Here is a 23310-nt window from a genome sequence, read left to right on the forward strand (position 1 = left end):
TGCCAATGGGCTGGTCGAGAGCGCTTCGGTCCTCGAGGAGTGCCTTCTATCGTATCCAAAATAAATGAGATGGCTGTCTTTAAAATAAGAATAAGGTCACACTTCTTTAAAATTGTTTTTTTTACGTTGGGAGATTGTTTCCGCCCGGACGGCAATGTAAGAGCACCAGGGTGCGCCAGGGCGCTCTCCTTCCGGTCGGAGCGTTGGCTCTTGGCGCGCACGCGTGCTGAGCCTCCGGGGCGGGCTTTTGGGAGCGGAGGGTGTAGACCCGCGAACAAGCGGAGCTGTTGTCAGGTTACGGACGGGACGGCGTGTCTGCCGCCCTCCGTGGGGACGCTGAAGCCTAAATCGGAGTGTTCGAAATCACGTCTGGACTCTTGGGACGAAGGCTGTTGAGCTCTTCTGAGGGTGATATTTTAAAGACCAGGGTTTTAGCGTTTACCTGCCCGGCTGGGTCTTCGCGACAAACCTCAACCACGCCTCCACGTCTGTTGGGGTTCTCAGGGGCAGCCCAGGGTTTGGGGGGAGTGCGGTTTGTTAGTACGGTTTCCGTGGTTTCTTCCTTGCCCTGGGCATAATTCCTTTCAGATTTATTGCCTTGGTACGTGAACAGACTCTGGGGTTAATAGTAAATAAGATGTTACAGTCGGAATTTGTCCTGGATTAAATGTCAAAATTGAAACTTACAGCTCTGTGAATATTTTGTCTATTAGACTTTTTTTTTTTTTAAGTTAATGGCTGCTTTATCATCATTTTTTGGAATTTCGGGCATTTCTTACCAAATGCACGTCCATCCTTGCTTCTTTTCCTGCTACTCGGTTGAAACCGTGTCCTAAAGTCTGTGAACCCAGAAGAGACTGCCTCTGTTAAGAATCGCAGGACTCATTTTGTGACTAACCGTATGAAAAGCTTTGAGTTTAGCCCGGAAAGGGGGAAAGGGGTTAAGATGCCAGCGAGGAAACTTCGAGAGGTCCTTTCTCCAAACCAAGGAGGGAATAGATTGGCTGTGGTGGAAGATGAGCTGCCCCTGGTGCCTCCAGCCTTTTCTGCAAACAAAAGCCTTGCAGTTGGAATAAGGACGAGCTCAAATGGAACTTCATGTGGTATGTGATTCCAAATGTTGCAGTTTTCCACCAAGTTTTTTGTTTGTTTGTTTGTTTGGGTTTATCATTAGGCTTTACCTTCATCTCTAGTTTGGGTTGTGCATGCCCCCACATTTAAAGGAGTCAGTGTTTACATTCTCAAATGTAAGATACAAGTCTGGTTTGTACAGATGCTTGAAAAGCAGCTTGGTTCCACCGGGAAAATAACCGGTCTACAGCATGCACAATGACGGAAATGTGACTGTTTCCTGCTGTACTTGGTTTTGGTGTGGACTTTGCATCTTGTTCTTGTTCACATCAATGGTAGATACAGTGGGCTTGTATAATCTGCTTAGTACTTACCAAGTGCTTTACCTGTCTTTTCGGATAGTGCTATCCAGTCTGGCATAGGAGAAATGCCTGACTTCAGTCTTCTGTGGCTTCTGTATTTGCAATTCACATGTTCTTTTAAGAGCTGTGAAACTGTACTGATTGCTTTAAGGATATTAAGGAATATGTGTGCAAGACAGCATGCTTGCTACCCTTTTTTTCCTTCTTTTTGTTTTTTTGAGACAGTGCTTGTCTGTGTAACCTTGGCTATCCTGGACTTGCTTTGCAGAACAGGCTGGCCTCAAACTCACAGAGATCTGCCTGCGCCTGCCTCTCCAAGTACTGGGATTACAGGCGTGCACTACTGTACCTGGCTGGCTTGCTTGTTGCTTTTTGAAGATATGTTATAGCAGGCCTTCTGTTAAATCAGGCTTTTATATCTGTGTGGTGTTTTTTTGTTTATTTTTGAGACAAAGTTTTCCTGTAAAGTCCTGGCTGGTTTGGAACTCACTATGTAAATCAGGCTGGCCTTGAACTCACAGAAATCTGCCACCTAAATTCTAGGATTAAAGACATGTACTACCATGCCTGGCTATATACAAGGTTTGTTCTAGTGAATCTAATTTTTCCCACTTTGCATAAATACCTCTTAGAATGTTAAAAAAATGCTAGTTACAATAGTGTGTCGGTGTGTGGATGTGTGGACATGAGTTCAGGTGCTCGTGGAGGCCTAGAGCTAGCCTTATATCTGTAAGCTGCCTGTTGGAGGCACCAAACTCCAGTCCTCTGTAAAAGCAGCAAGCCCTTTTGCTTGCTTTGCTGTCTTTCCAGCCCTTGAAAAAAAATCTTTTTAAAACACCCTGTTTTATTTTATTGAGAGTTTCACTGTATAGCTCTGGTTGGCGTTAAACTTACTCTGTAGACCAGAATAGTCTCAGACGTAGAGAAATTCACCTTCTCTGCCTTTGAGCACTCCAATTAAAGATGTTCAACACCTCCTCTGCTCTTAAAACATTTTAGAGCTCACCTGCTTAATTGCTTTGACTTATCCTTGTTTTGCTAAATAGTCAGCTGTAAAGTCTTTCATTGGGATATGTTTAAATATATTTCCTCATTTTCTTTTCTAGGGAACTGTCTTCATATTTGGTTTTTAAATTAATACAGAGGGTTCTCAGTTCTTGTATCATGGCCAAGGTTCAGGTTTTTATTTAAAAGCCTCTCAGACTGGACCTGTGGTTCGGTTCTAGAGCTTATCATGATAGGCCTTGGGTTCAGTCTCTCGGAAAGACAGAAAACAGCACTGACTGACTTCTTTGTTTTCTTAGATTCATTGGACTTAACTTCTGCTAGAAAATATCACCAGCCTCTGTCAGAAAATTTCCCTGTGTCCAATAAAAGTGTAAGTAAAAGAATTCCAAATCAAATTAAAGCTTCAGCACTACCAAGATTTTTAAGGTTAGGTTTTGTTAACAACGTATTTTGTTTTATTTAGGTATCTCATAGGAAGGGAAATGTTTCGGGTTTTTTTCAATTCATTTTATTTTTATCACACTTTTTATTTTGTGTACGTGTAAGCATGTGTAGGCACAAACAGGCCATTTTTGTGTGTGGAGGTCACAGGACAACTTTGAGGAGTTTATTTTCTCCTGTCGTGTGGATTCCAGCAATCAAAGGAGTCATCAGGCTTGGCAGCAAATGCCTCTATACCTCCATCTGTTGAGCCATCTGAGCAGCTCAAGAAACGTTTTGTAGACTGTGACTTGAAGAGCATGGGATGTTAAATGCATCTGTTGTATAGGTATTCTTATTGGTGTTTAGAAAATTAATACCCATCATCATCTTTACTTTTTTAAATTTTTTTTTTATTTTCATATGTGTACGTAGTGTACACGTGTGTGTGTGTGTAAGGGGTATGTGTACAGCCATGGTCGAGGTTGCTGTCAGGAAATGTCCTCCATTGTCCTGCCGCCTTATCTCATTCAGTCAGAGTGTCTCAGTACCAGAGCTCCCTGCCACGGCTAGTCTACTGACCACCCCCCTCCACGGTGCTCCTGTCTCAGCCTCCCAGGGCTGGAGTTACAGGCAGGCTGCCGTCATTGACTTTGGTTCAGGGGATCCAAAGTCTGGTCCTTGTGCTTGTGAGATGGGTGTGTCAACTCCTGAGCCCCCTCCCCAGCCCAATTTTTTTTCTTCCCCTTAAGATTTATCAGAAAAAAAGGAAGGTGAAAGCATGGTATCGATATAGTGCACTAAGAGTTCTAGTGTGTCAGCGTGGAATCCCAGAGGTGAGTTCTAGGATCCCACGGGAGAAGAAAGCTCTTCAACAGTAGATGTGACTTGCATAGCACAGCTTTGTAGGACAACACATGAGCTCAGTGACGACAAAAGCTGGGGTTAGTTTGCAGTGTTGCCTGGCCGTGGTATCTCTGTCCATCTAACTCACCCAGAGTCGGGTTATCACCTTAATCTGAAGCAGCTGAGATGTTCAAAGTGGATCTGAATCAGACTCTGGTTCCATCTCCGTTTGCCTTTTTTTTTTTCCTCATTCACTATTCTGATATCTTTTTTTTTTTTTTTAAGATTTATTTATTTATTATGTATACAGTGTTCTGCCTGCATGTGTGCCTGCATTCCAGAAGAGGGCACCAGATCTCACAATAGGTGGTTGTGAGCCACCATGTGGTTGCTGGGAATTGAACTCAGGACCTTTAGAAGAGCAGTCAGTGCTCTTAACCTCTGAGCCATCTCTCCAGTTCCTATTCTGATATCTTATTGCTCATTCATTAAGAAATCCTTGAGTGGCTTTCAAGTACCCATGAAATGTGTAGTGTTGGGAATGAAATAAATAAAATATGCAGATCCACCTTCCTAGTTCATGGTAGCCAAATAGCTGTACATATTACCTCATCAGTGATATTTGTAAAGCTTATTCAGTCTTACTCTTTTCTTTTATGCCCAAAGGAGCTTTCTAAAGTCCCGAGGATACCTTTGGATAAAACAGAAGAGAACAACACACAAAATGGTAAATTAATACGGTTGACTTTTAAAGCTGAATTAAAATACAAAGAACATTTTTGTTTTAGTTTTGAATGCACAGTTCTGTGACATTGACCTTGATGACAATTCAACGGTATCAAGTGTTGACTCTGTGCTCCTGTCACTGCCCATTCACCTCCAGAACTCTTCCATCTCCCCACTGAGCTCTGTGCCCCTTAACTCTTCCTTCTTGCCTTTGTGAGTTTGACCACCTCAGGTACCTCAGGTCCGTGGCATCATCTAGTGTTTAACCTTTGTGCTTGGCTGTTTGCGTCTACATAATGTGTTTAAGCTTATCCAGATTGTAGTATTTTCTCTGTAAGGATAGAATTGGATTTTTTAAAAAATTTACAATCTATTTATTTTGTGTGAATGGGTGTTTTTCCTGCCTATATGTCTTTACAGAGCATTCATACATGCCCATGAAGGCCAGAAGAGGGGTCAGATCACCTGGAACTGAAGTTATAAAGGGTTGTGAGTCACCATATGGGTGCTGGGAATTGTAAGAGCAGCCAGTATTCTTAACTGCTGAACCATCTTTCCAGCCAAGAATTGGCTTATTCATTCAGTAGCTTAGTAGTGTTTCTTTATTTTGTTCCAGGCATCAAATCCAGGGACTTACTATGCATGTGAGGTAAATCTACTACTGTCTATATCTTGAACTCCTAATATTTTCATTTTAGTTTTTTTCTTTTCAAATTAGGTTACTAATAGAATCTAAAATCTGGAAGGATTTGCACAGGACAAGCCTCTTTTGCTATTATAAGCTAATTACAAAGGTTTGGCATGGGATATTTATTTTATTGTTTTGTTTAGTTTTTGAGACAGGGCTTTTGCATTGTAGCCCTGGCTGAACTAGAGCTTGCTATGGTAAAGCAGGAGAGCCCTAAGCCTGTAGGGAGCGTCATGCCTCTGCATCCTTAGTGCTGGATGGGAGCTGCAAATTGCAGTCAAACTCATTCATTCATTCTTTCTCTTTAAAACAGTGCCAGGGATCAAATCTAGGGCCTCATGCATACTAAGCAAGTGTTCTGCTACTGAACTGCATTCCTAGCCCTCAGTCTTGGCTTTTTTTCTTCTGCAGAATCTGAAATATATTTTTGTGTTTTGATTTTTCAGCAAATGACATCTTTATTTCTCAGTATGCCATGGGACAGAAAGATGCTCTGAGAACTGTTTTAAAGCAAAAGTAAGTTTCATTTGCAGATACTTGTAGTGATGTGCTACCTTAAGTTAGAAGGAAACTGTGCTTTTAGCATATGTTAAAAGGTCAGTGCACAGCATTGGTTGAGAAGAACACAGCAATGTTTTAAAACTAACCATAGCAACCTCGAGGGCTGGGATGTTGCCAGCATGCACAGTCGAGGAGTGTGAAGGTAGCTTAGTAATAGCCAGTTCTAATATGTTTCTTACTGTGCCCTCTGCTGTGCTCTCTTGCTCACTCTAATCGTTGCAGAAGCCCAGCATACCTAAAAATGTACATAGACGCAGGCTATGTACTAGAGTGACTAGAGCTGGCGTGGTAAAGAGCATTGCATTCGGTGGATTACTGCACCATACAGACATGTAAGCCACAGATGCCTAGTTATCGAACTTCAGCTATGGGTTACCTGCCACAGCCCAAAGGGAGCTAATAAGGGGGAGATCCACAGTGGTATAAGACAGGCTTGTTGAAAGGCAACAGCTGTATCGCATCCGAAGAAGAAAGTAGTGAATGGGGTGAAAGGTTGAGAGTTCATGGAGAAAAGCTTGAAATGAGTTGTGGGCCCAGTGTTTTCTGTATCTTCAACAAGAAGAGCTTTGTGACTCCACACAGTTGTTGTTTGGCAGTGGTAATAGCTATCTATTGTAAAGTAGGGCCCCGAGAACGGAGTTTGTGAGGTGCAGGAGCAGGCTAATCTGAGAAAGCTGACGGGTCGTGGGAAAACCTCTGGGAACTGGACTCCTAACTGTCCCTCACTACATTTTTGGCTTTGGTCAAGTAAATCTGTTACCTCCAGACTTCAGTCATGACATAAAATTAAGAAATGAGGATAGATGACCTTAAATAAGATTCCCCACCTCCCCAGTTCTATCTGTGGCAGTTGTCATGTAATTGTGATGAAATAATTGAGGAAACTTGACTGAGTTGGGTCTGAGAAGGTCAGCAGTTGGAGAAGCCAAAGTGACGTGGTTCGTTTGAGGTGTGCGGAGAACAGTTACTCTCTTAGTTGTGAAGAGGCATCGAAGACAAGTAAGTACCAGGCACAGTGCTGCCCTGGGAGGCATGTGAGGGACCCCGTGCTGTAGGTGGCATACTCCTGCTGACGGCACTTACTCACGGAGGGCTTCTCGGCTGTCAGTGTTCCTTTCACCGGGCTGTTTTGGTCTGACTAGAGAGTGTAAAGAACCAGCTTGTTTAAAAATTAAGTCGGTTGCCTACCTGCGACTATGTATCTGTTTGCTGTGGTTTTTGTGTTTTGTTTTTTGTTTGTTTGTTTTGTTTTGTTTTTTTGTAGTAAGGGGAACTGAACTGAAGGCCTTGGGCATGCCAGCATCTACCAGTGAGCTGTCCCCTTCTTGCTGTACTCATTTATAATGCGGACTGCCTAATGGTGTGTTTGGTGCCCACTAAATAAACTAGGTAACATTTATTGAACAAGCTAGGATTCAGAAAACTCAGAACTTTGAATAATCCATTTTGGACTTTGTGCTAAGGTGAGTAAGCCAGCAGGGAAAGGGAAGTACCATGTAAGCCAGATCAATTATGTGTGTCACAGACACACATAACTCTGTGGAGTGGTGGTTGCCACAGATTGGTAGTAGTGGGAAGTGGGGAGGTAATTGCCGAAGGGCACAGTCTCAGTCAGGATGATTAAATAGCAGAACTTCTTATGCAGCATGACAACTTTAATGGATGTTAACTCCTGACAGCGTAGATCTGAAGTGTCCTCACCATGGAATAGGTACTTATGTAAGGTAATGGGTATATACTGATTACCTTGGTTGTACAATTTCACAATGTATACATGTATCAGAAATCACATTATGTACTGCACATATGTAGTTTAAATTTGTCAAATGTATCTTAGTAAATCTGGGAAAAACAGGTGCGTATAATAGTAATGCTGTAATTTTTTTTGGTTTTCTGACTTCTGTTTATTTTGAGATTGTATTTTAATTTCAGTATTTCTCTTTCCTTTCTTCCCTTCAAATCCTCCCATAGATGCCTCCTTACTCTCTTCAAATTTAATGTCCTTTTTTCATCATTTGTTATTGTATTTGGGTATATATTTGTATTTGTATGTGTATATATATATATATACATATTTTTATATATTGTATGTATATGTGTGTATATATATTTCCAGATCAAACATGTTGAGTCCGTATGCTGTAACCTGCATGTGTGTTTTCAGGGCTGCCATGTGGCACTGGATAACCAGTTGGTGTGCTCTTCCCTGGGGAAGGCCACCTCTCCCACTCCCAGCTTTTCTCAGTTGCCTGTAGTTCTCTGTATAGGATTGAGGCCTTGTGGGCTTTTCTGAGTGCACTTTGGCATGTTCATTGGCATCCTCTGTGTTCAGCTATCATTTGGGTGGTCTTGTTGGTGAGGCCTAATGGGCGTGGCTTCTGACGTGACAGCGAGACTCTGACGTGACAGCAAGACACTGTCACAGCGAAGTCCCTGACCTACAATGTCCCTGAGCTAAGGGGTTGTTTTGTGGTTGTAACCATTAGGACTGACTTCACAACTCTCCACTTTGATTGGTTGTGGTTTCCTGCAGTGGTCTTTGTCTGTTGGAGGGAAATGTTTCCTTGATATGGGGTGAAGACCACACTTACCTGTGATCTAAGGACAAGTGCTGATAGAGGATTGTTAGGCATTACACTGGTTTAGTAAATTCATGGTTGTAGATTCCCCTCCAGTAACCATGACTTCACCAGCACTGGCTAGCTAGCTCGGTTTCTAGTACCAGACATGATAACTCTTTTGTTGAGCAGGTCATAAGTCGTCGGAGAGAGCCTTTGGTTACAAGCAAGATATATGTGCCACGTCTGCACCTGCAGGGCTATGTTGCTCTGCTGGTTGTTGATGTGGTTCGTGGGCGTCATAGCTGGGTAGGACCGGCCGTTGGTTTCCTCTCTCCTTTGAAAGCTTGCATGGCATCTTCTGGTACCATGAAAGCTAGTCCTCAGGAAGGAGGCTTTCATTCAGGTCAGTGCAACTTAGGGGCCTTTGGGCCCTGTTTCTAAAGTTGCATGGTATCTTCAGCAATAGGGATTTGCCTTCCACCTGGGGTGGATGGGAACCAAGGGTAACAGCAGTAAGTGGTATTTTTTGGAAGTCTATTAGACAGCCCTGGTCAACAGCCGAAAAGATGGTTTCTCATGACTGGTTTTGGGGTTTTGTTAGGTGGTTTTTGGTTTTTAGAGGGAGTGTTGTCAGCCCAGATAAGAAAGTCCATCAAATCTATATATTATATTTATACACTGAATTGTCTTCATTGTAGTTTTTTAAGATAGTTAAAGTATAATTCCTTGTGCCTTTTCAGCAGTCCATATTGTTATTTTTCTTCCCTCCTTGCATTTGCTTCTCTCCCCCTTCCCTAAGGAGCCCTAGTTTTTCACTTTTCCCAGTCAGATGAGTTGTAGCCTCCTTACGGAGCCCCACCTTGCCCATTATCCCCTGTCAGATCAGTGCTACCTTGTTATTCTCCTTTACAGTCTCCTTGTACCTTCTTCTCTGCTTACCTTCCTCCCATTCTCAAAGGACCCTTCCTTTTCTCATTTGCCATACCAAATTACCCGTATCCTGCTATCCGCCTTTACTCTGTGCCCGCTTTCTTCTGCATTTAACTTCCTCCTCTTCCTTAAGGAGTGGACTCTTTCCCATTTTCCTCATCAGATTACTTGTGCCATGCTATTCCCCTCTATCTTGCTCCCCAAATCACCTATTGTAGCAGTGGTCCCGTTTTACTTTCCTGGTTTTTGTAGTTACTACTGGCTATGTACTCACATCTGAAGGAAGGTTTAGAGCCAGGAGCCTCCAGTTAGAGTGAACATGCAACATTTGTCTCTCTGAACCTGATTTGCCTCACTCAATATGATTTCCCCTTGTTTTATCTGTTTCCTTGCAAAATTCATAATTTCCTTTTTTCACCGGTGAATAGTATTCCATAATGTATATGTATCACATTATATCATTCTCATTATCCATTCATCAATTGTAGACCATTTAGGTTGTTTACGTTTTATGACTAGTACAGTAATGACTGCGGATGAGCAAGTATCTGTGGAGTAGGATGTCAAGTCCTTTGGACATATATCAAGGATGTGGTATAGCTGGGTCATATAGTAGATTTATTTCCATGCTGATTTTTATAATGGTGCACTAAGTTTGCATTCCAGCCAACAGAGAAGAAGGGTTCCCTTTCATTCCTGCATTGTTGTTGGACTGACCTTTGTGTCTCTCACTGGGTTAAGGTGAAATCTCAGAGTTGTTTTGATTTGCATTTCCCTGTTAGGGATGATGAATGCTTTTTAAGTTAGAAAGAATTCTGCTTGCATGTGTGCCTGTGTACCAGAAGAGGATACCAGATCCCAAAATAGATGGTTATGAACATATTGGGAATTGAACTTAGGACCTTTGGAAGAACAGGCAGTGTTCTTAACTACTGAGCCATCTCTCCAGTTTGGAGGATGAATACTTTTTGAGATATTTCTTAGCTTTTTTTTTTTTTTAGAAGTTTCTATTCATTTTTGATGGTCCATTGTTTTTGGATGGGTCATTTGTTTTTTTGACTCGTCATTTTTTGAGTTCTTTGTATGTTTTGGACATTAATCTTCTATCAGATCTGTAGCCGGCAAAGATTCTCTCTCTTTTTTTTAAGGATTTATTTATTTATTATTTATAAAGCATTCTACCTACATGTGTGCCTGTGCACCAGAAGAGGACACCAGATTTCAATATAGATGCTCATGAGCCACCATGTAGTTTCCAGGAACTGAACTCAGGACCTTTGGAAGAGCAGCCAGTGCTCTTAACCTCTGTGCCACCTCTCCAGTCCCCAAATATTCTTTCATTCTGTATGCTTCCTTTTCATCCTGTTTTTGTTTCTTTCGCTGTGCAGAAGGTTTGTTTGTTGTTTCATGAGGTTACACTCACAATTGTTGGCTTTAATTTTGGGGCAAATGGAGCCCTCTTCGGGAAGTTCGTCCCTACGCTATAGCACATAGGGTACTGCCTAAGTTTTCTTACAGCAGTTTTAGTGCTTTGGGTTTCAGGCTTAGTTCTTTGATCCACTTTTGTGCAAGGTGATAGAAATGGTTTTAAACTCATCTTTTGCATGTGAACATCCAGTTTTCCTAGCACCATTTGTTGAAGTAGCTTTCTTCTCTCCAGCTTATGTTTTTGGCGTTTTGATCACATATTAAGTGGCTGACGTTATGTTTGCTCATGTTTGGGTCTTCAGTTTTGCTTTATTGGTCTAGATGTCTCTTACTGTGCCAATACCATATTGTTTTTATTACTATGCTTCTGTAATATATCTTAAGATCTTTGGTTGTAATCCTTCCAGCAAAAAAAAAAAAATATTCAGGATCATTGTTTTAGCTATCCTGGGGCTGTTATGGTTCCATATGTATTTTAGGATAGTTTTTTTATTTCCTGGAAAAATGAAATGGGGATTTTGGCGTGATTGCATTGAATCTGTTAGATCTTTCAGTAGAATTGCCATTTTTATAATGTTTATTCTACCAACCCATGAAACTTTGCATTTTCTGTTGACTTTACCTCTTCAGAGAGAACGTTTTCATTGTAGAGGTCCTTCACTTCTGTGGATAGGTTTATTCCTGGATACTTTATTTGCCTGTGGGCTAATGGGAATGGACGTGTGTTCATGATCTCCTCTGTATCTTTGTGGTTGGTATGTAGAAAAGCTGTTGATTTGTGCAAGTGAATTCTGTATTCTGCAACATTGCCAAATCTGTCTCTAGAAGTTTCTGGTAGAATTTTTAGGATCTCTAATGTACAGCATCGTATCATCTGCAAACAGGGATGGTTTTATTTCCTTCAGTACAATGTTGAAAAGAAGTGGGGATGTTGGTCAGCCCTGTCTCGTTCCTGACTTGAGTTAGATTGCTTCAAGATTTTCTCCATTTAGGATAATGTTGGCTGTGGGGTTTTTATATATAGCTATTATTATGCTGAGGTATGATCTCTTTAGCTCTGCATTCTCTAGGACTTTGTCATGAAGGCATGCTGAATTTTCTTTATCAAGATTATCATGTGATCTTTGTCTTTTAAGTCCATTTATATGGTTTATTATATTTACCACTCACTAATGTTGAACCATGCCAGCGTTTCAGGGATAAAGGCAACTGGTCAAGGTGTATGATCTTTCTGATGTATGCTTATATTCTGTTTGCCAGTATTTTATTGAACATTTTTGAGAATGTTCCTTGGGGATATATCTTTACCTGCTTTGGGTATTAGAGCAAAACTGGCTTCAAAGGAGTTCGAGACTGTTCATTCGGTTTCTCTTTTTCTTTTTTTGAATAGTTTAGGAAGGACTGCCTGCCCATTTTCTTTTGAATGTCTGCTGGAATTCTGATATGAATCCATCTGGTCCTGGACATTTTTTTTAATATAGGCCCTTAGAGCTAAAATTAACCTATAGGTTAATAGGACTGCTTTCATTGTGTCCCCGAGGTTTTGTTCTGTTGTATTTTTCATTTTTATTTAGTTTCAAGAAGTTTTTTTATTTCTTTGATCCATTCTTTGTTTAGTAATGATATGTCTCCATGGCCTTATGTATTTACTAGAGTTTTGTTGTTGTTGTTAATTTAAATTTTGTTTTGTTGTTTTTTGAGATGGGTTCTTTGTGTAGCCTTGGCTGTATTAGAACTCACTCTGTAGACCAGGCTGGCCTTGAACTCACAGAGATCTGCCTGCCTCTGCTGGGATTAAAGATATGCACTAACATGTCTAGCTTTTTTTTTTAATTTAATTTTATTGCTTTTGCATTTTATGTTTTAGTAAAATGGCTTTATATTTCATTCCACAGTCACTCTGCTATGATTATTCCTCTCTTTAGTCCGAAATAATGCTTTCTGTATTTTCTTTAGGTTTTATTTTTTGGTGTCTTAGTTATGGTTTCTATTGCTGTAAAGAGATACCATGACCATGGCAACTCTTCTTTCCTTCTTCCTTCCCTTCCTTCCTTCCTTCCTTCCTTCCTTCCTTCCTTCCTTTTTTCCTTCCTTCCTTCTTTATTTCCTTCCTTCCTTCTCTCTCTCTTTTTTCTTTCTCTCTTCTTTCTTTCTTTCTTTCTTTTTTTTTTTTGAGACAAAGTTTCTCTATATAGTCCTAGAGTAACAAAGTTTCTCTGTCAAGTGGCTGTCCTGGAGCTCACTCTGTAGAACAGGCAGGCTGTCCTGGAACTCACAGAGCTCCACCTGCCTCTACCTACTACGTGTTAGGATTACAGGTCCACCATCGCCTGCCTGGTAACTCTTATAAAGGAAAACATTTAATTGGAGGTGGTTTACAGTTTCAGAGGTTTAGTCATTTATTGTCATGGTGGGATGCAGGCAGACATGGTACTGGAGAAGGAGTTGACAGTTCTATATCTTGATCTGCAGTAGCAGAAAGAGACTGTGCCACACTGGGCGGAGCTTGAGTATATGAAACAGTGACGTACTTTTCTCCAACAAGGCCACACCTACTTCAACAAGGCCACACCTCCTAATAGTACCGTCCCTATGGTATTCAGTTCAAACACAGGTGTCTGTGGAGGCCATACCTTTTCCAACCACCACACTTGAATATGTATTTTTTTAAGCTGTTTCTGTCATGGAAAGCTTTTCTTTTTCTTCAATTTTGGCAGATAGTTTAGCTGAGCATATTCAGTCTTTTAGCACTTGGAATGCATTACTGTAGGCCGTTCTGTCTTTCAAAATTCCCATTGAGACATCAACTGTTACACTCTGATGGGTTTTCCTTTGTATGTGACTTGCATTTTTTCCTCTTGTAGCTTTCATTACATTTCTTTGTTATGGATATTTAGTGTTTTAACTATGATATGCCTTGGGGATTTTCTTTTCTGGTCCTGTTTATTTGGTGTTCTGTGTTCTTGTATTTGTATGTGTGTGTCTTTCTGGCTTAGTCACTGTCGTATTTCTGTGACGAGACACTATGACCCAGGTAACTAATGTCAAACCTCTTAATCCTTCCAGTCCTTTCAAATAGTGCCACTCCCAGCTGACTGAATATTCAAATATATGAGCCTGCAGAGGACATTCTTATTTAAACCACCACACTTTCCTTATTTGGGGGACATTTTCTTCTATGATCTTGTTGAAGATCTAGGCCATTGATTTGGGTTTCTTCTCACTCATCTATACCAATAATTTGAAGGTTTGGTGTTTTTCATGGTGTCCCATATTTCCTATGTGTTATTTTCCTGTGGGTTTTTTCTTGTTTTAATTTTTTTATGTTCCTTGTTTCTTTGGTCTACAATCTTTTACCTTAACTTAAAGACCTGATAGTCTATATTTTTCTTGATTCATCCCGCTTGTAAGGGTTTCCTTTGAGTTGGACAATTGGGTTCTTCAGTTCCATCTTTATTTTAGCTTGAGTCCTCTTCTGTCTCTTTACTGAATTCTGTTTTCAAATGCTGGCTTATCTTTGCTATTTCCATTAGCCTTACATTTATGTTTATTCTACTTAAATTCTTTCTCCTTGCCTTCACTGATCTGTTTTCCTGTGTCTTCTTTGAAATCTTTCAATTCTTTGTTTGATTTTTGTTTTTTTGTTTTGTTTTGTTTTGTTTTTAGAGACAGGGTTTCTCTGTGTAGCCTTGGCTATCCTGGACTTATTTTATAGACCAGGCTGGCCTTGAACTCACAGAGAACCTCTGCCTCCCAGAGTGCTGGGATTACAGGCACTTGACACCATGCCCGGCTTCTCCTTGAATTTTTTGGCGACCTTTATAATTGCTCTCTTAAATTCTGTGTCCTGGTGTTACCTAGGTAATTCTCATTGGCAGGCATTTCTATAGGACTGTTAGGTCTTGGAGAGAAGACACTGACTTAGTCTTTCATATTGTTGGTAATGCTTCAGTGAGAGCTGAGCATGTAGACTCCTTTAAGTTCTAAGTTTGCTATGAATATAGCAGGGTGGGGGAGAAGAGGATGTGGAAATGGGTTAGGCTAGAAGTTAGAAGAGGCTTGGGTGGAATACAGTCCAATGATCAGAGGGGCTGGTAAATAGGATGCTTCCTGTTCCAAGCTAGGAGTGTGGAGGTCTGAGCGGATGTGGCGGGGTCATGTGGTATGGTGGATAGGTAGAAGGAGCCCTGGCCCAGGCCTGGAGCCCTTCTCTTGGGAAGGCCAGGAAGGCTGGGAAGGCCAGATTAGGTTGATGCACTGTTTTGTTGTACCCAGGCTAAATCTGGTAGATTGCGGAGAAGACTTGGATGTGAAGGTCAGGTGCTCACCAGGCTAGACCCTGGAGGAGGACATGGTATGGAGTTGGGAGGACATTATAAAAGGGGGTGGTGGAGTCGGCACAAATGGTTCTATGGGTGGATGCATGTAGGTTGCGTCCAGGTGGGAGTTAAAATGTTGGCTCCAGTTCAGGTGAGACTAGGTCTGGATTCAGGATATTGGGGCCCCCGTGGAAGCCTTGAGGTCGTTGCTGCAAGGCACAGGTGGCCAGACTGGTCTCAGGCACTGGCTGTGGGACCTGAGCTAGATCTAGTGGGATGTGGAAGAACAGCTACTGGGTGTATGTGGGGTACTCACCAGGCTAGGCCCTGGATGTGGGATCTCTGAGTATGGACTGGAGTGGTAGGCACGGTCGATTTTCTTTTTTAAATGTGTGTGTGCTGGGGTTCAAAATCAGGGGATCATGCGTGTAAGCATGTACCTACTGAGCTATAGCCCCAGCCCTTAATTTTATAATCCTTCTAAGAGTGTTTGGTGAATACAGTTAATTCTTAGAAACAGATGCAGTTCTTCTGCCTTTGAGAATTAAACTAGTATTTGAATTCTTAGAACCCTTATGCTTTGTATTTGTACTTCTTGATTATCTATCTTTATAACTGTGGCTATGCAGTTGTCATGTGTAAGTCATATTTTCAAAAATAATGCTACTGCTTTCAAGGGATAAATTTTTATTTTTTTAATCTTTAGTGACCTAAACTTAATAATATTAACTAAATGACTTTAATAATCATTTAAAATTATTTATATGTTTGAATATTTTTGCCTGCGTTGCATGTCTGTACACCATGTGCCTAACTGGCACCCTCAGAGGTCAGAAGCATCGAGTCCCCTGAACTGTAGTTACAGGTGGATGTGAGCCACCTTGTGGTGGCGTCAGGAATTGGAATTGAGCCTGGGTCCTCTGAAGAATAGCCAGCATTCTTACTTGCTGAGACATCTCACTAGCCCCAATCTAATTAAAAAATAAAATAAAATAAAATACAAAAAATGGAGCTGGAGAGATGGCTCGGTTGTTAGGAATGCTTGCTGTACTTGCAGAAGTCTAAGTGGTTCCTAGCACCAACATCAGACAATGCATAATCTTCCACTGTTGTAGGTGACGATTAATATTTACTATGGATGTATCTTTTATTAAAGCTGTGGTTAATCCTAAACAGCTGTAACACCACACAAAGACTATGATTTATTTAATTAACCTAAAACACAATGCTGGGCAATAGTTACTCCATCCTAAACCTCCAAGCCCTCATAGTTTCCTAACATTTAGATTAACCCATTATACTTGCTTTTTGTGATATATTAGGTCTGGTTCATTCTCCACATTCCAAGACCTCTTTCCCAGCTCTGCTCTCCCAGCTCTCTCCTCTGCCCTTCTCTCCGCCTCTACCTTCCACCTTCCTGTCCTCTGGCTCCTCCCTCTCTTCCTGCTTCCTTTCCATTCATTGCTCAACATTGTGGCTAGTTGCTTTATTTTGGCATGTTTACACAAAGTTGAGACAGGTGATGCTTAAGCATCACAATGCAATGTCTGGATTGAAACCAGAGAGTGGGAGAGAGAAATCAGCATTTGAATGAACAAGGGTAAGATATATACATTCCAAAAGAACATTATATGAACATTATACCAACATTCTACAATGCAAGTTCCAGGGACTTTTGATGCCTCCAGCTTTCAAGGGCTACTGTCTCATGTGTACATATATATGCTCTCTCACACATGCTGTGCATAACTACAAATAAAAGTTTAAAAGATAAATCCAGAAAGCCACATTAGGAGTTTCCCAGGCCAGGGCATGTAGGCATTTCTTCAAATGAATCAATGTACAGTACTGAAAATTTTTATTTCTTTGTATTTAAAGAGCTCAAAGCATGCCTGTTTTTAAGGAGGTGAAAGTACATCTTCTAGAAGACACAAGTATGGAAAAGAATGCTGTTGCTCAGGAGACCGAACCTTTACCCAACAGAACTGATTCAGCTACAACTGTGGCTGCAGCAACTGCCGCTGCCATTGCGACAGCAGCACCTTTGATAAAGGTACATCCTGGATATCCCTGCACGCTGAGGTCCAAGGTTGTCTGTTAAGAGCTGACTCTGAAATGGCTATGTCTGACTGTACGCCTAGAGACATTCTAGTTGTTCCCAATTGGAAAGGCTTTACTTGTGGTTGTGAATTGTTTCTCAGAAGCTGTGAAAATTGCCTCCGTGAATGTGTTAGCTAGAAAGGCCTGGGCATTTTCACTGTAGCACTGAAAGTCCACGTTCTGGATATCTGAGAATAACCAGGGTCCTTATGCAGTGATAGGCAAGTGTGGTCACATTGAGCTGTCCTGCTAGAGACCTGTTCTCTGAGTGAACCAGAGGATTTTATGCGGTCTTATCATATCAGACATGACTAACCTGTCAGTTTGTAATAGGGACACAGAAATAGCATACAATTTTAGAATTAATGGGAAACAGTCAAGACTGAGATTCAAAGTTGTTGTCCTACCCCAGCCTTACATTAGAGAAGTATCAAAAGCTGTTTTGGCATTTGGTTCTTTTGGGACAGTTTCATGTATCCTAGGCTGATTTTAACTTTGCTGTGTAGCCATGGATGAGCTTTAGTTCCTGATCCTCCTCTACCCCAGTTCTGGCATTACGGTTATGCACCATCATTCCTGTTTGTGCAGTGCTAGGACTTGAACCGAGGGCTTCATGCATGTTAGGCAATCATACAGTAACTGAGCTTCATCCCTATGTCTGTCTTTCTTGAGACAGGATCTTCCTATCTGTATTTGAATTTAAACACCTGTGATTACAGGAATGTGGCATTGTGCAGCTGGAGTCTGGAACTCTGACAAGGGATGTTACAAGAATGAAGCAAGGACAGGCACACACACACACACACACACACACACAGAAAAGCTGAGGGTTGAGTGCATGCTCCCAGAGCCACCTCTCCTCCCACCATAACCTGGAGCCTCAGCATGTGGGTTGTGCACAGCTCAGGAAGAGGCTTAGCTGGTCTCAGTACAAAGTCTGTAGGACAGCAGGCTCTGACTGAACATCCAGGGGAGGAAGACGAAATTGCTAGGCTTTGTTTTGCTTTTGTTTTTTTTTTTTTTTTCAAGACCGGGTTTCTCTTGGCTATCTCGGAACTCACTTTGTAGACCAGGCTGGCCTTGAATTCAGAGATCTGCCTGTTTCTGCCTCCCCAGCGCCTGGCTTGTTCTTAACACACTGATTAATCCTCTGTAAATACTCAATTTAGGTCAAAGGAAGAAGGCTTTGCCAGTTTCCCATGTCACAGCTGTGCCCATGCCAACAAGACGCATTTACAGGGCTTTGTCTTCTCCATGCATGCCATCATGTGTGGCATCAAAACCTACCTTGTTTTGCTCTTTTGTTCTCTTTAAGAATTTTTGTTTCTGGCTTATTGGTGTGTATATGTACATCTATATGCATGGATAGGTTATTAAACAAAACACATCCAAGGATTACTCTGTTTTGCCTCTTAATTTTGTGACTCTAAAAACAAAGGCATTGAAATTGAATCATGAGCAATTCAATGAGCAAACGTTCAAGCTTATACCTTCTTAGTACCAATTGCTATAATTTATAATTGCTATAAATAACCTTTGTAGGATTTGAACATCTCTTTGATGTCTTTCTACAATATGAAATACTATTTTTATATTTTTTTTAGGTGCAGAGTGATTTGGAAGCAAAAGTTAATTCTGTTGCAGAATTACTTAGTAAGTTACAGGAGACTGATAAACAGTTACAGCGTGCGGCAGAGCAACAAACAAGCATTCAGAATAAGCAAGAGAATTTACATTGTTACGATCACGAGAAGCAGATGAATGTGTTTATGGAGCAACACATCAGGCACCTTGAAAAATTACAGCAACAACAAATAGATATTCAGGTATCTATGATAAAGCTGGTGCACATTCTACAATCCTTTTGTATTTAATATAACGCAGTGTTAACTGATAGCTGTAATAGCTCACTAGGCTGTGACGGTTTGATTTCTTAAATCATGATTTGCTTGCTCATTATTCTTTATGCTGTGTGATTACTTGGCATGTTCTAGATTATTTATGGCTAGTGCTATGAGACCTCCTTAGAGCTGGCTTTTCTTCCTTTGGCAGTATTTTGTGTGTGTGTGTGTGTTTGTGTTCATGTGGAGGCCAGAGGTCCATGTTGATGTCTTCCTTCCTCACCCTCTGTCTTGTTTTTGGAGAGTAAGTCTCATTGAATCCCAAGATCACCAGTCCTAGCTTGGATGGTCAACAAGCTCCGGTGATGCACCTGCCTCTGTTCCCTTCCCTCTCAGTACTGAGATTGCTGACCTGACCACTGTGCCCAGCTAGCGAGGTATCCGAACTCAGGTCCTCATGCTCACAAAACACTTTACCCACTGCGCCCTCTTCCCAGCTCGGTAACTTATTGTTAAAGCAATGATTTGTTTACATCAGCAGTTCCAAGTCTGTGAATATGCATTAGAACCATTCGGAGAGCTTTATAAAAATACAGGTACTTGGATGTCTTGGAGATTGGTGGAGAAGAGCAGGTCTGTGATGGCGGTTGTATATTGTTGAAAGCTTCCTCATGATTCCGATGCTCCCAAAGACAGAACTACATGCTGTGTATAGCAGGTACATGGTACCTACAAATGTTCCTGCATTTAATTTATTAATATCTTTTGAGTATGATATATTGAGATAATATAAAAAGAGCTATCTTCACAAATAGCTAGTAACTTTTATTTTGGAATTTCCAAGTTCTGGAACACTGCCCAAATCCAAAACAGTTTTTAAGTAGGAATATATAACCACTGTAAATTTACATTTCTTTCTCTTTTTTCTTTTTGTTTTTTTTTTTTTTTTTTTTTTTTGAGACACGGTTTCTCTTTGTAGTCTTGGCTGTCCTGGAACTTGCTCTGTAGACCAGGCTGGCCTGGAATCCAGAGATCTGCCTGCCTCTGTCTCCCAAGTGCTGGAATTAAAGGTGTGAGCCACCACCACCTGAATACATTTCTTTTTGTATGTTCATTTCTGTGTATGTTGCATGTGTGAGGGTGTTATGCTCATATCACTAGACCTCCCGAGAGTCCACCACATGAATCTGATGCAAATACACAAGAGTCTTTATTCAAGCTTGAGCTTGATAAATAAACTGACTCAGCAGTTCAGAAAGAGCAGTCCCAAGCTTAGAGAGGGTAGAGTTTTTAAAGGGAAAACCCGCAAGTGGGAAATTCCAAGCATTGGAGGTACAGGATTGGGTAAGAGGGAAGGGAGTAGATTAAGATAGATTGACCTTTAAGCTGATTGGTTTGGGCCAGTTGGCCAAACCATAAGGGGGAAACAGGCTACTGAAAAAGAAATACCTTTACCTGGGCAATACCCAGAACTATGTATGTACTTTTATGTCACTGGTTGGCTCCAGGTGTTATTCTTGCCAAGTTCCTCCAGTGGGCCTATTTGCTCTTACCAAGTTCCTCCTGTGATTTTTCACTTGCCAGTTTCCTTTTATGGGTTTTTTACTTGCCAAGTTCCTGGTGGGAGAACTTGAATCACTTAAAGGGCAGGGCCATTCAAAATGGTGTCTGAAAAACAAGATGGAGTTAGTTCTGCTCTTGGTCTCTCAAGGGCATGCATGTGGGTATTGTGTACGTGTTGAGGTTGATATGCGGACTCATCCTCACTCAGTCTTCCACCTGATTCTTTAAGGCTGAGGGCTCATTGTTCCAGCTGGTCTTCTTAGTCAGCTTGCTCTGGGACCTCCTGGTTCTGTCTTCCAGGCTGGAATTCAGCATTTGCTGGGGTTCAGGGAATCTGAACTTTTGTCCTCATGCTTGTAGGGAAAGCACTTAAGCACTGAACCATCCCCGCAACTCCTACATGTCTTTTTAACTATTGCATAATTTTGAAGTTTTAAAAGTTATATTAAAATGTAACACTCAGAAGAGTGTATAAAATATAAGTGCTTATTAAATGCTTTCATTTTCAAGATTTTTATTAGTTTCTGTATTCCCATTTTTCAAGTCTTTTTTTTTTTTAAGATTTATTTATTTTATTACATATATAGTATTCTACCTGCATGTAGAACTGCATGCCAGAAGAGGGCACCAGATCCGATTATAGATGGTTGCAAGCTACTATATGGTTGCTGGGAATTGAACTCAGGACCTCTGGAAGAGCAGCCAGTGCTCTTAATTGCTGAGTGGTCTCTCCAGCCCCTCAAGTCTTATTAATAGGGCTTATCTTGAAGTTTTCATGAAATTAAAAATATTTTTCTGGCTTAATTATAGGCCTGCAATAGGTTTTAGGAAGTCTCCCATGTATGGCTTGATTGAGTGTATAGTCCAGTATCTAGTGAGAAGCCAGATGACTCCGTCAGACTGTAGTTCCCTCTTCCATAAACAGCTTTACTTCTCTGGGCCTTGACCTCTTTGCTTAAAAACATTTTTCTCCCTTTCATCAAAAAAGAAAAAGGCATACTTTTTATTTGTTTGTTTGTTTGTTTTTGTCTTTTAAAGGCATTCTTACTGTATATCCCTGTCTGGCCTAACAACTCATTATGATCGTGTGTGTGTGTGTGTGTGTGTGTGTGTGTGTATGCATACATCTTTCAATTACAAAGTTGAAGTCTTGATGACCTTTAAGGTACATTATTTAACAAATGCCTAATGAAATTAAATAGTTGAGTCTATCACCATCTGCTTTATGTAGAGGAATCTCGATACACTTTTATGAGTTCTGTAAAACTATGAATAGTTTAAGGTTTTTTATGATCTACTATAAAACTTTCTTCTGAAATCAGCCTTCTTTTGTTTGTTTTGGTTTTGTTTTTTTGAGACAGGGTTTCTCTGTATATCAAGCCCTGGCTGTCCTGGACTTACTTTGTAGACCAGGCTGGCCTCGAACTCACAGAGATCCACCTGTCTCTGCCTCCCAGTGCTGGGATTAAAAGTGTGCACCACCATAGCCGGCTTTATTTGTTAAAATATACATTTCAAATATTCCTTAAAATTTATTTTTATTTTTTTTATGTGTATGAATGTTTTGCCTGCAAATGTAAGTGTGCCCCGTTTTCATTGTGTGTTAAATGTAATAAGCCATTTTCAAGCCTGCTAATAAATCTCAGTGTATCTTCTATTTTTTGGTTGTGAGCCTAGCCTTTAACAGCTGAGCCATCTCTCCAGCCCTCTCAATATATCTTATCATTTGATATCCTCAAATTATATAGAAAATAATTTGAAATTAATGAAATAATTGTATTTCTTCTAGACACATTTTATTGGTGCTGCACTCAAGGCTGTTAGTCGTCAGCATGTTGGCATGTCCTCTTCTAGAGCAATGGAAACATATTCTGGAAAGCCAGGACATCCTAATCTTGGTAGCAGTGTTTCTTTACAAAACATGCTTGTTTCTAAACAAGGTAAAATGTTTAGTTTCTTGAGAATAAAATGTATCAGTGGTGAATATTCTTCATGTGTAAAAGGTGAAAATTTAATTATAAAGTGGTAGGACACTTTTGTGTCAAAATATTTTTGGAAGTCTTGGTTTTATATATATATTTTATTTAATTTTCTCAGATAGAGCTTTAGGCCCAGTGGTTGTGTTGGTGCACACCTTTAATCCCAGCATCCCAGCACTGGGGAGGGAGGCAGAGGCAGGCAAATGTCTGTGAGTTTGAGGTCAGCCTGGTCTGCAGAGCAAGTTACACAGAAACCCTGTCTTGAAAAACCAAAAACCAACCAACCAACCTAACAAACAAACAAATAAATTTAGGCTGTTTTGAAGGTTGTTCAAATTATGAATCACAGTAATTCCTAATTTATGGTTCTAATTGGTAACTTGTAAAGTTGTCAAACATAGAAACTTAGAAAAAATTCACTTGTTGAAAATTGAATTATTCTATAGTTCTCTGACAAGCTGTGTATTCATTGACTCCCTCAATTTTGTCAGAAGAAAACTCACCTGAGTACAAATAAATACCCAATCCCCCTTAACCATTGTGTTGTTGGGCAGTTAGGCGGTTTTAGGAGTAATATTGCATAAATGTCACTCACCTTTTTTCTCTGCTCTCTTGAGGCAGGGTTTATATTGTATCCAGATTGGCCTAGAACTGTACAGTGCTGGGATTAGAGGCGTGCCCGCATGCTGGCTTAATAAGGAAAGAATTTAATCTCATTTCCTTAGGATAAATTCCTAGGAGTGGGATTATTAGATCAAAACATTGCCAGGTACTTTATTAGTTTTCCTTGCCATTGCAAGTGTCTCCTGGGTCTAGAGTGATGGCCCAGTGTAAGCGCCGGCTACTGTTGCTGAAGACCCAGATGCGGTTCTCAGCACTGACATGGCAGCTGATGGCCTGTAATTCC

The 23310-nt window shown here is 40.8% G+C and overlaps 1 protein-coding gene across 5 annotated transcripts in view; it reads left to right on the forward strand.

Annotated features, from left to right (window-relative positions):
* Nucleotides 1-39: 39 nt before the first annotated feature.
* The window catches only part of Kiaa0586 (KIAA0586 ortholog), a 106035-nt gene continuing 82764 nt past the window's right edge, over nucleotides 40-23310 (forward strand). For 4 of the 5 annotated variants that reach the window (XM_060387621.1, XM_060387622.1, XM_021642643.2 and 1 more), the window contains exons 1-7: nucleotides 40-1103; nucleotides 2738-2811; nucleotides 4374-4434; nucleotides 5568-5637; nucleotides 16799-16973; nucleotides 18625-18846; nucleotides 22214-22364. In XM_060387621.1, the coding sequence (XP_060243604.1) occupies nucleotides 902-1103; nucleotides 2738-2811; nucleotides 4374-4434; nucleotides 5568-5637; nucleotides 16799-16973; nucleotides 18625-18846; nucleotides 22214-22364 (955 nt within the window). In that variant the 5' untranslated portion in view covers nucleotides 40-901. Of the gene's footprint in view, nucleotides 1104-2737; nucleotides 2812-4373; nucleotides 4435-5567; nucleotides 5638-16798; nucleotides 16974-18624; nucleotides 18847-22213; nucleotides 22365-23310 lie in introns of those variants that run through there. The other variant, XM_060387623.1, reaches the window with a different exon arrangement.

The sequence above is a fragment of the Meriones unguiculatus genome, chromosome 7, assembly GCF_030254825.1.
Source record: "Meriones unguiculatus strain TT.TT164.6M chromosome 7, Bangor_MerUng_6.1, whole genome shotgun sequence".
Lineage (NCBI taxonomy): Eukaryota > Metazoa > Chordata > Mammalia > Rodentia > Muridae > Meriones > Meriones unguiculatus.